The sequence below is a fragment of the Oncorhynchus masou genome, chromosome 27 (genome assembly GCF_036934945.1).
Source record: "Oncorhynchus masou masou isolate Uvic2021 chromosome 27, UVic_Omas_1.1, whole genome shotgun sequence".
NCBI lineage: Eukaryota > Metazoa > Chordata > Actinopteri > Salmoniformes > Salmonidae > Oncorhynchus > Oncorhynchus masou.
In genome coordinates, this window is record NC_088238.1 from 34484296 (window position 1) to 34496988 (window position 12693).

A 12693-nucleotide genomic window follows, 5' to 3' on the forward strand; every position below is an offset into this window, starting at 1 on the left:
TGACATTCTTAATATGTTTCTGCACTATAGGACATAAACTATGTTCAGCACAGATAAAAAAAATAATGTTGTGTTTGTGTGTGTGTGATTTTGTTTATTTCCAGGAAATGCGCTGACAGATATAGCCAGTACTCTCGCCAAAAAAATCAACACACACACACACACACGCCACCTGTGAGCATGCCAGTATGAGAGTTTAGGGAGGGCTGCTTGATGTATGTCCTGTACATACAGCAATAATCACATTATTAGATGTTTATGGGTACAGATGTCAGACGTATTTGTATTCTATTCTATTCCAGTGATATAATTTACATTCTAGTCTCAAAATTATTTTGAGGGAATTTACGACGCATCCTGCGGTCACTCTCTCCTTCTCTCACTCTCTCTCGTTATTTCTCTCTCCCTCGTCCGTTTTATTCTAGCCGTATAGAATAACGGTGCGCATGATGGTGATCTTGATCATCTGCTAGTTTGGGTTTAAGAACAGTCGATAGTGAGTCGAGATCTCCAATTACTTTCTTTCTAGGGTAGATCCAATATACTATTCTTTATCAGATTTAAAAGGACATTGTTGATGCACTACATATTTTCAGTGTGTCTTTACCTGGGAGCCGAAACGATTCACACATCCTCTACCACAGTTGAATTAGAGGAGCTTTACGACGTTGCGGTACACATGATTGCATCTTTCACCCCTTTAAAGCATATTGGAGATCATACTGCGATTTCAGGATTTTCTCCTGAACTAGCCTATACTTCTACCAATATCACAAAGAAGTAGGTTATTTTTGGAATAAGGAATTGCAACACATGCGAATTCCCAAACGTGTCAAGACAGCTTTTTTCATCAACTATGAACCTCAAGAAGATGCAGCCTTTTTTACACACCGGCTGCATAGCCATATGACAGCTTTTGCAATGAGAGGTTCGTTCTCAACATGTTTTTTCCGGATTACATGTGGAGAGAGGCGCTTCGTGAGAGGAAGACCTTGCTGGTGAAATTACTTTAGATTTTTGTGAGAGAATATCGCTTTGTTCAATGGCTCCGGCTTTAAGGTTGACTAAACGTAAGGATGCCAGCCCCTGGCCAAGGATGTCTTCAACTTTCTGGACTGTAATACTGTTGACCAGTCTCCTAATCATCTACTGCGGTAATTCATCTTTCTCTGACTCGTTTTCCCTGATCATATTGGTTCATATTAATAAAGTGCTGCGGCGGTAGACCATAGGGTGACCGTGGTGTCACTGTCTGCTGCTTTGACATGAACATTATGCGACAGCATTATCGGAAATCACTTCAAGGGTTATTGGTTTTGTCATTGCAGTCGAGCTAATATCGTTTCAAAAGTAAGCTATGGGATAACAGTTCTCATGCAAGAACGCGCCCTCGCACGTATGCACAATTACACACACACACGCGGTAGCACACACACACACACACACACACGAACACAACAAGTAATTAGAGCAACACACTCACTCTGTTGAATGCGTGGAATTGTAAAGTTGCTGCTTAATTCATCATCGTGACCATCATTCTGTGGAAAGGACAGTCATGCATCAGCCACTGTTTGTGCAATTGGATTATTACTGTATTTCACCTGGTTGCAGTTGGATTGCACTGGACTGTGACAAACTCATTAGGGAGAAGCTTCATCATCATCAAATTTAAATGAAGAAAATACCAGTCTGATCATGAATTTAAATCTAATTTCGTATTTATTTGATCTAATCTTTATTTAGGCCACCCAGGTTAGTCTCATGGCTGGCCCTAACTCATCTGTGTATTCTGACCATGAAAGGATAGCATGCCATTCCAGTATTATTCACCTCCAGGGAACCAATCACCCAGTCTGAGTCACTCGAGAGAAATCTCCAGCTGGCACTATTGCGTTATGTGTGAAAACGTATGAGAAAGGAAGCGTTCGTTGTGCATTTACCACGATAAGCCTATTACAAGCTAAGTTATTTTGTTAGCACTTAAGCTAATGACTAATATAATCATTCCGTTGTCTAGGGGCACATTTACCACAAAAATAGATCCCTCTTTTTCGCTAGAATTTCATTTGACATTTTTGTCATTTAGCATACGCTCTTATCCAGAGCGAGTTACAGTAGTGAGTGCATACATTTTCGTACTGGGCCACCTTGGGAATTGACCCACAACCCTGGCATGTAAGAGCCATGCTCTACCAACTGAGCCACATGGGACTAATTTCCTCTCCTCTGCTAGGGTCTTAGATTCATTATAGGCTGCAGCAAAAGTCGAGGAGGGAATTGAATCTGCATTTCTTGTCTTCTCTTTGGTCTTGATAATGAACGGCCTGTGTGTTTCGATCACATAGAGACTGTGGCTGTTTAATCAGTGTTTCTCTGGATGTTTCAGGGGGGGGGGGGTGTAAGTGTGTGTGCAAGTGTGTGTGTAGCAACTCTTCCTCAGTGGAAGGAAACAATGTAGCAGGCTTAAAAGAAAAGCCTGAAAGTAAATCCCACCCACATTCTGGTTTTGAAGAGAATAAAAAAAAAGTTTAAAGGGGTGTTCTCTTCTGCTATGTTGGCTGTTTGCTCTGGTCAGCAGTCTACAGAGCCATACTGATCTTCCCTACTGTTAAACATCCTTTTGTTTCTAACTTGATTTTACACTTGTTTCCTGTGTCCCTTTCCTTGACGATTTCTTCTTTGCCTCACTTTCTCCTCCCCGTCCCTTCCCTTTTGTCCTGACCTACATGTTTTTGTCCATTTCTTCCCTCCTGGCTCGTCTTTTCCCCCATGGCCTGACTCCTTCCGCTGTCCCTTTCCTTGTCCTGGCTTGTTGTCCCTCTTGCCTGTCCTTGCCCATTTCCTGTCCAGTCCTGTGTCTCTTGCCCCAGGTTGTCTCTCCTTTCTACTTTCGCCTGTCTCTCCTGCACTCTTCCCCCTATCCAAAATGGCTTCTGAAGTAGTGCCCTGACCTACTTGTGGTCTCTGACATGAATCTCAGAACCTGACTGGACTGGCTGACCAACGTATCGCATGCTTCTCTTCTGTGAGTCACAGAGCAGAGACATAGCCAGAGCTGATCCATGTTTGTTATGCTGAGACATAACTCTCCTCTTGGGCATGAGATGAAAGTATAGCCTGTGTGTGATTACAGCAGCTGGATGAGAGGGTTTGGACTAGGGCGGTGTACTGTATTTTACCAGTATTGATGCACAGAGCGGTTTGGGTTTTAGCTTTACGTTCTATAACGGTATTTCAGTGTTTGGTTTGTTAAATGTGATACGTCACTCCAGCGTGTGTAATGTAATTTATTAAAAATAGTTTACTCCATTTCTACTCAAGTCATCTCTCTCCCTTTCCTCCCGCATGTGGCTTCCCCATGCACTTCCCACACCAAGCCCTGACCCGTTAGTCAAGTTGTTGCTCAACCAGACAACCACGGAGTCACGAGCACTTGCCATGCCGTTCACTCTGTATTCATGGTCAGATGCAACAAGATTTTAGCAACGATGCTGATTTCCACTTTGGTTCTTAATATAAATCCACAAGCGTTCTATAATCACACTATTCATTTGTGTATCGTACTGTCTGTAAACAGCTAGTTTGTCTTTTCTTAGCAAGTTGTGGTTAAAATAAATTGTGTTAGTCGCTAATGCGAATCGCAAGTAAGCTGGCTAGCTAGTTTAATGTACAAATAGTCAAAGCAAACTTAGCTAGCTCATACAGCCTGATACCAGTGCTGGTGTAGGCAAAGCTCATCATGTTATTTGTGCAATGGTATCTTCTAAATCAGAGAGGAATAAGCCAAGCATAAATATGTTAGTTTGCACTAGCTAGCTACATGAAGTAAGAGAAAACATGTAATCTAACATCTAATTAGGGTCCCTTTGGAAACACTGACCAACACTTTGGTTCCTACCCTTTCACAATAATTTTTCCCTGGCCTTTTCATTCATTGTCATGTCAAATAACAAGGTATTCAAAGTACTTCCCACTACACTGTGTATACAAAACATTAGGGACACCTGCTTTTTCCATGACATATAATGACCAGGAGAATCCAGGTGAAAGCAATGATCCCTTATTGATGTAACCTATTAAATCCACTTCTATCAATGTAGATGAAAGTGAGGAGACAGATTAAATAAGGATGTTTAAGCCTGGAGACAATTGGGACATGGATTGTGTATGTGTGCCATTCAGAGGGTCATTGGGCAAGACAAAATATTTACGTGCCTTTGAACGGGGTATGGTAGTAGGTGCCAGGCGCAACGGTTTGAGTGTGTCAAGAACTGCAACGCTGCTGGGCTTTTAACGCTCAACAGTTTGGTGCACCACCCAAAGGACATCTTGTCAGCTTGACACAATTGTGGGAAGCATTGGGGTTAACATGTGCCAGCATCCCTGTGGAACGCTTTCGACACCTTGTAGAGTCCAAGCCCTGATGAATTGAGGCTGTGGAAATGATAACAAATGACTGCAGGAAATGCCAAAATGTATGTAAATGCTGATTTTCTATTGTTGTTGGAGTTGGATTGAACAGTATAAAACAATCCGAATGGAGGAAACCCCATTGAAATCACTTTTATTCTGCCCAGTCCACAGGCATTATAAACCCGCAGATAATCAACGTCAGGCAATGGCAGAGTTAAAATAAGGACAATCTAGCCCTATATAGTTTTGGAAAATAACTGGCAAAATGTTTTAAGGAGGTACTTGTTTTTGAAAATCCTGTTACTGAAGCAATGTCATCTGACTTAGTGTACTATTGACCATAAATACATGTTCCGAGTGACACCTATTTGCTCAAGTGTGACCATAAGCGGCTGAGAGGAGAGAAATGGGAGGTCTGTGATTATGGCTGTGACTCATATGGTAACTGTCTCTCAAAATTAGCATCTCACACAGAGAGAGAGAGAGAGAGAGAGAGAGAGAGAGAGAGAGAGAGAGAGAGACACTTCAGCCTAATTCACCAACAGCATGTCAAAGACTGGTGTTAGTTTATTCCCATGGATATCCTGATTTAGTTTAAAATATGCCCTTAGCCTTCTGATGATATTTATTGTTATTAAGTGAATTACACACAAATATGTTTAGTTATAGAGACAGTTTTATTCAGTACACTTTAGCTCCCTCCTCTGGATGTGACTCAAGATGCGTTTGTTTTCCAGTGATATTATTATTACTCATTCATTGGCTCCGCTTGTTAGCTTTGAAGTGCTAACGATGAGGCCACAGAGATAAAAGAAAATGCCAATAACGCTAGCACAGTGCTAGTTAGAACCATAGGAATGTGTCTGACTGGGGTCCTCTGTTGGTTTACTACATGAATATCAGTCAGATGGCTGTGAACATGCAAATTAGAACAAACGCTGGGCCATTAACATGCTGCACTGGGAGGTTAGGTCGGGATGTTGATGCTGCTGGATCATTATCACTGCATGTATTTGAATGGGAAAAGAGTATTGATGTGTGTTTGAGTGTGTGCACTGTTTTCAGTGTTTTGTGTGGGAGTTCGTCTATAAGTAGGAGCTCAGGAGCATATTTTTTCTCAGGGTGCTTAGAGAGAGCAGAGAGGGAGAAGTTGGGTGAAGGGAAGGGAAGACTGTACACTTTGTCCCTTCTCCCCTGCTGTACCTCCCACCCTCAGTGTCAAATCCAGCAGTAGCAGATGAATCATGCCTGGTCCTGATGTAACACCTGCTGCCAGCGATAGAACGAGAGCACCACCAACCCCTATAACACACCACTGTGAGTCACTACCGCCCCACACATCTTCAGTAGTCATTACAACCCACCACACATCCCCATTAATTTTAGACACTCACTGACTCACACTCACATCCCCAGCATACACATCACTCACCCCAATCCTCAGCATACACATCACTCACCCATATCCTCAGCGTACACATCACTCACCCACATCCTCAGCATACACATCACTCACCCCAATCCTCAGCATACACATCACTCACCCACATCCTCAGCATACACATCACCCACCCACATCCTCAGGATACACATCACTCACCCACATCCTCAGCATACACATCACTCACCCCAATCCTCAGCATACACATCACTCACCCACATCCTCAGCATACACATCACTCACCTACATCCTCAGCATACACATCACTCACCCCAATCCTCAGCATACACATCACTCACCCACATCCTCAGCATACACATCACTCACCCATATCCTCAGCATACACATCACTCACCCACATCCTCAGCATACACATAACTCACCCCAATCCTCAGCATACACATCACTCACCCACATCCTCAGCATACACATCACTCACCCCAATCCTCAGCATACACGTCACTCAGTACACTGCATACCCGGCTCACTCCAACACCAGCAAACACACCCACAGATATCCCACTGTCTTAGATTAAGCATCGTCTAATGCTCTCTGTTCTGTTCGTTTATGTACATGTCTCAGTCTGCTCTACCTGAATCAATAACACTGTATTGGCGCTGCATGGGGAACACAGCCTTCTGTAGCCTCAGTACTGTAGACTCAGCCCTCAGGGCGTTCATGGGGAAAACCCAATAGGATATCATCTGTTAACCCAAGCCCCTGTTACCTAGCCTGAGGAACTTCCCTGAGATGTCAATGTGTTTGAAATCTCTGCAGCAAGATGAAAAGTAACTGTCCTCAAAACCCAAGCAGTACTAGTAGGTAAACAAGCTTGCGTTTGAATGTCTTAATCTACTTCTGGCATTGCCCGAAGGGCCTTTTTCTGGGTAAAGAAATTGAGCCACTGTCCACATGTACATCTATAACTATCAAACTTGAAGTTTTCACCAAGAGAAAGGAGAAAGATAGAAAGTCCATAATGGATCTCTGTTGTCAAAAATAGAGCTACTTAAAAAAAATGTATGGCCATGGGTGTCATATACAGTGGGGCAAAAAAAGTATTTAGTCAGCCACCAATTGTACAAGTTCTCCACTTAAAAAGATGAGAGAGGCCTGCAATTTTCATCATAGGTACACTTCAAATATGACAGACAAAATGAGGAAAAAAAATCCCGAAAATCACATTGTAGGATTTTTAATTAATTTATTTGCAAATTATGGTGGAAAATAAGTATTTGGTCAATAACAAAAGTTTATCTCAATACTTTGTTACATACCCTTTGTTGGCTATGACAGAGGTCAAACGTTTTCTGTAAGTCTTCACAAGGTTTTCACACACTGTTGCTGGTATTTTGGCCCATTCCTCCATGCAGATCTCCTCTAGAGCAGTGATGTTTTGGGGCTGTTGCTGGGCAACACGGACTTTCAACTCCCTCCAAAGATTTTCTATGGGGTTGAGATCTGGAGACTGGCTAGTCCACTCCAGGACCTTGAAATGCTTCTTACGAAGCCACTCCTTCGTTGCCCGGGCGGTGTGTTTGGGATCATTGTCATGCTGAAAGACAAAGCCACGCTTCATCTTCAATGAACCTTGCTGATGGAAGGAGGTTTTCACTCAAAATCTCACCATACATGGCCCCATTCATTCTTTCCTCTACACGGATCAGTCGTCCTGGTCCCTTTGCAGAAAGACAGACCCAAAGCATGATGTTTCCACCCCATGCTTCACAGTAGGTATGGTGTTCTTTGGATGCAACTCAGCATTCTTTGTCCTCCAAACACGACGAGTTGAGTTTTTACCAAAAAGTTCTATTTTGGTTTCATCTGACCATATGACATTCTCCCAATCTTCTTCTGGATCATCCAAATGCTCTCTAGCAAACTTCAGATGGGCCTGGACATGTACTGGCGTAAGCAGGGGGACACGTCTGGTACTGCAGGATTTGAGTCCCTGGCGGCGTAGTGTGTTGCTGATGGTAGGCTTTGTTACTTTGGTCTCAGCTCTCTGCAGGTCATTCACTAGGTCCCCCCGTGTGGTTCTGGGATTTTTGCTCACCGTTCTTGTGATCATTTTGACCCTACGGGGTGAGATCTTGCGTGGAGCCCCAGATCGAGGGAGATTATCAGTGGTCTTGTATGTCTTCCATTTCCTAATAATTGCTCCCACAGTTGATTTCTTCAAACCAAGCTTCTTGCCTATTGCAGATTCAGTCTTCCCAGCCTGGTGCAGGTCTACAATTTTGTGTCTGGTGTCCTTTGACAGCTCTTTGGTCTTGGGCATAGTGGAGTTTGGAGTGTGACTGTTTGAGGTTGTGGAGAGGTGTCTTTAATACTGATAACAAGTTCAAACAGGTGCCATTAATACAGGTAACGAGGGGAGGACAAAGGAGCCTCTTAAAGAATAAGTTACAGGTCTGTGAGAGCCAGAAATCTTGCTTGTTTGTAGGCGACCAAATACTTATTTTCCTCCATAATTTGCAAATAAATTCATTACAAATCCTACAATGTGATTTTCTGGATTTTTCTCTCATTTTGTCTGTCATAGTTGAAGTGTACCTATGATGAAAATTACATGCCTCTCATATTTTTAAGTGGGAAAACTTGCATAATTGGTGGCTGACTAAATACGTTTTTGCCCCACTGTAAATCCGGTCTTCTAGAGAAGTAATGATCCAGTTATGTTGGTCCAAGATAAAAGTCAAATCAAAAATCATTCAGAGACAATCTGCTATTCCAAAACCTCACACCTGGTAACACCTAGGAAAAATAAAGTTGCACTATTCAATTACAAGCCCAGTGTCCCATCTTCCACATATATGGTGATCTTATTTTATTGGCTCCATCTGTTCCAAACAATTCATTTTGGGAACACCCAGGAGAATAGCTTAATGAAATAAACCACCAGGACAATCCATCTCTGTCACCACGGTTGTTAATGTTTACAGAGACAAACACAAACCACAAACAAACAACAAACAATCAAACATAACAAATGGGAGGGGTTGAGGGTAGCTGAAGGATAAAAAAAAGACAACTAGTGTCAAATGTACCTTGTCTGAAAAATGTATGTAGTATGTATAAGCTGGAAGTACACTACTGATATTGATCAGAAATACAATGTAGACATTGTTAATGGTGACTATTGTAGCTGGAAACTGCAGATTTTTTATGGAATATCTACATAGGTGTACAGAGTCCCATTATCAGCAACCATCACTCCTGTGTTCAAATGGCACGTTGTTTTAGCTAATACAAGTTTATAATTTTAAAAGGATAATTGATCACTAGAAAACCCTTTTGCAATTATGTTAGCACAGCTGAAAACTGTTGTCCTGATTAAAGAAGCAATAACACGGACCTTCTTCAGATTACTTGAGTATCTGGAGCATCAGCATTTGTGGGTTCAATTACAGGCTCAAAATGACCATAAACAAATAACTTTCTTCTGAAACTCGTTGTCAGTCTAGGTCGGCATCCCGGAGTCACCTCTTCACTGTTGACGTTGAGACTGGTGTTTTGCAGGTACTATTTAATTAAGCTGCCAGTTGTGGACTTGTGAGGCGCCTGTTTCTCAATCTACTCTAATGTAATTCTTGCTCAGCTGTGCACCGGGGCCTCCCACTCCTCTTTCTATTCTGGTTAGAGCCAGTTTGCGCTGTTCTGTGAAGGGAGTAGTACACAGCCTTGTACGAGATCTCCAGTTTCTTGGCAATTTCACGCATGGAATAGCCAAAAGGGTTTTCTAATGAACAATTATCCTTTTAAAATTATAAACTTGGATTAGCTAACACAACTTGTCATTGGAACACAGGAGTGATGGTTGCTGTTAATGGGCCTCTGTACGCCTATGTAGATATTCCATTACAAATGTTGTAGTCATTTACAACATTAACAATGTCTACACTGTCCTTCTGATCAATTTGATGTTATTTCAATGGACAAAAAATGAGCTTTTCTTTCAAAAACAAGGACATTTCTAAGTGACCCCAAACTTTTTAATGGTAGTGTATAAGCATAAGTATTGTTGTCCATACATTTCATCCAAATACAGGAGGGGTGGTAGGTTTAGGGGAAAATAATCAATTAAAAATATATATAAGAAAAATATACATATGCGTGATTGGAAATTAGACAGAAATTGCATCGTGTTTTTTGAGAAAATCAAATCTGTCACACTATAAACTACCAGCTTGTCTTGTTAAACAGGTGGATATTGTGGATGTTTGTAGCTCTGTTTTCACATCTCATTCAGCAGTGAAATGGCAACTTCTCTACTGCCTGCAAAGGGTCACCACAAGAGAGGTTTGTTGACTAGAAGACATGTTGGGGGGGCAGGGTAGCCTAGTGGTTAGAGCGTTGGACTAGTAACAGAAAGGTTGCAAGTTTGAATCCCCGAGCTGACAAAGTACAAATCTGTCGTTCTGCCCCTAAACAGGCAGTTAACCCACTGTTCCTAGGCCGTCATTGAAAATAAGAATTTGTTCTTAACTGACTTGCCTAGTAAAATAAAGGTAATAAAATAAAATGTTAACAGGTTCTTGGGGTCTATAAAGGGGTTCTAGTTGTGATAGCAGTTCATATTAAGTTGGTTTCACAGTTTAGAGTGCTGGTTTCTTGTGTTGTGGTCTACCCTAACTAACATGTCAGCTTGGGTTATGTATGACTACAATGGTTAAATGTCACTATTTTTTACATATTCTACTGAGACCATGTTGTCTCTCGAAAAGCCTCTCTCTCTCATTGTGAAAGCTGATGTAATTGACACCCAAACAGAAAAATAGACCATAATATCAAACACACGTAGGCTATTTGAATTACTTTCTCATAAATGTCATTGATAATTAATCAAATAAAATCACATTTGCTTCGTAAGTAAGTATTTCACTGTTAGTCTACACGTGTTCTTTACGAAGCATGTGATGAATAAAGTAAACGAACTCGCCTACATGTGTTTGCATTTAGCTCTGGCATCAGTGAGTCTCTCATCAATTATAGAGATGATTTCTGGTTAAATGCTGCATGTCACTCATATCATGAGTTGATATGAATGTATTATATATTTGATAGGCATAATGCATGGGTATTGACATTTCACACTGATGAGTTTATTGCCTTTACTGTACCTTAGAAGTTGATAGTTGATAGGTATATTGAGTGATAATAATGATTTACAAAATACACACTAACAAATACACCTGGGGTCCTGTCTGGACACTCGGAGAGAGAAAAAGAGAAAGTCAGTTTGATTTGCTAAGGGAGAGTAGAGACCTTCAAAGAGGATGGTTAGAGCTACTTATCTGTATTGTTGAAAAAGCAATTGCTTGGAAGAAAATTCCACAATGGCGTTTTGAATTCCTGGAGGGCCCTAGCCCCATCACAGACAGGCAGCTCACAGACCCATGACAACAAACGCCTGGAGCAGAGAGGAGATGCCAGCAAAGTGGCGAGAGAGCGAGAGAGTTAGAGAGAGAGCGAGGGAGAGAGAGGGGTGGAGAGAGTGAGTTTACAGCAGAGAAGAAAAAAACCCACATTAGACAATGAGACAAAAGCAGAAGGATGAAAATGCTCAGTCCGCCGACCCACAGATCCACAGTCTGCCTTGGGAATATAGTGTGCGGTAATACAATGAAGATGTCAGCTGGAGACGGAGACTAGCGGAGTGGAGACTTCAAGGAGTAGAAACAAATATTACATTAGACGAGGCAGGCCCATTAATCTCTGTGCCTGAAAGGTAGTTCAGCTGCAGAATAAGGAACCGTGTCTGGTTGGTGAATGTTGCCGGGGCACCTAATGGAGTTGAAGTCAACTCTATTCAATCAATTGCCGCTGTCCCGCCCTGGAGCCCCACACACGCTTAACAAGACAACAGACCTATACTATGACGTTTTAGTAAATGCTAAGTTATGACTGTCAGGGCTAATGTTAGGATCCTTGATCTGAAGATATTATAACAGGTTGTGGCCCTGCGACATGTTTAAGTAGTTGAAACACAAGAGCTATGAATCCGGTGCACTACAGTACATGGTAAATGACATCTACATACCATCTTCCATCTTCCATCTACATTAATCTATATGGTAGATGGACAGCATCACTTTACCCAGAGTCAAATATGAGCATGTGTTGAAATGTATGGCTCATTCTCAGGTCTGTGTAAAAATAGAATAGTCCTCCCAAACTATTCTTATGGCAGTATGCCATAAGGTGCATTATCCGGATCCCTGTCTCATTGGATTGTTTTACAACAGAGTTTTTTTTAAAGATTTGCATCAATCATAGGCCATTTCTGGACTGGAATCATTGTACTATATTGTATTTCTTTCTATTTAGCAATTGATGTGATTGATTTGCAAATCTCAGCATGCTGCCATTTGTGTTGTGTCTTACTGTTTGTTCTGAAAATGTCATTTCAGAATGCAGAGTCGAGTATTGTAAGAAATGGCATTCCACACACATTCTGGATAACTTGATGTAGTACTATGTGATGTTATTATGTGGAATAAAGGAAAAGAAAAGGGGGATACCTAGTCAGTAGTCCAACTGAAATGTGTCTTCCGCATTTAACCCAACCCCTCTGAATCAGAGAGGTGCAGGGGGCTGCCTTGATCGACATCAATGGCATCCAGGAAAAACAGTGGGTTAACTGCCGTACTCAGGGGCAGAACAATATAATTTTACCTTGTTAGCGCAGGGATTGGATCCAGCAACCTTCCTGTTACTGGGCCAACGCTCTAACCACTAGGCTACCTGCCACCCCAGAATGCAAGTAGAAAGAGAGAAGAGATAAGACACTCTGTAAGAGAGAAGCAGGAAATGAAGCCTGAAGGTATCCTTT

General features: G+C 41.8%; 1 protein-coding gene across 1 annotated transcript in view; it reads left to right on the forward strand.

Annotated features, from left to right (window-relative positions):
* The first annotated feature begins 767 nt into the window (after positions 1-767).
* LOC135516060 (chemokine-like protein TAFA-5) overlaps positions 768-12693 on the forward strand; it is a 175722-nt gene continuing 163796 nt past the window's right edge. The window contains exon 1 of the mRNA XM_064940061.1: positions 768-1154. Coding sequence (XP_064796133.1) covers positions 1043-1154 — 112 coding nt within the window. The 5' untranslated portion in view covers positions 768-1042. The remainder of the gene's footprint in view (positions 1155-12693) is intronic.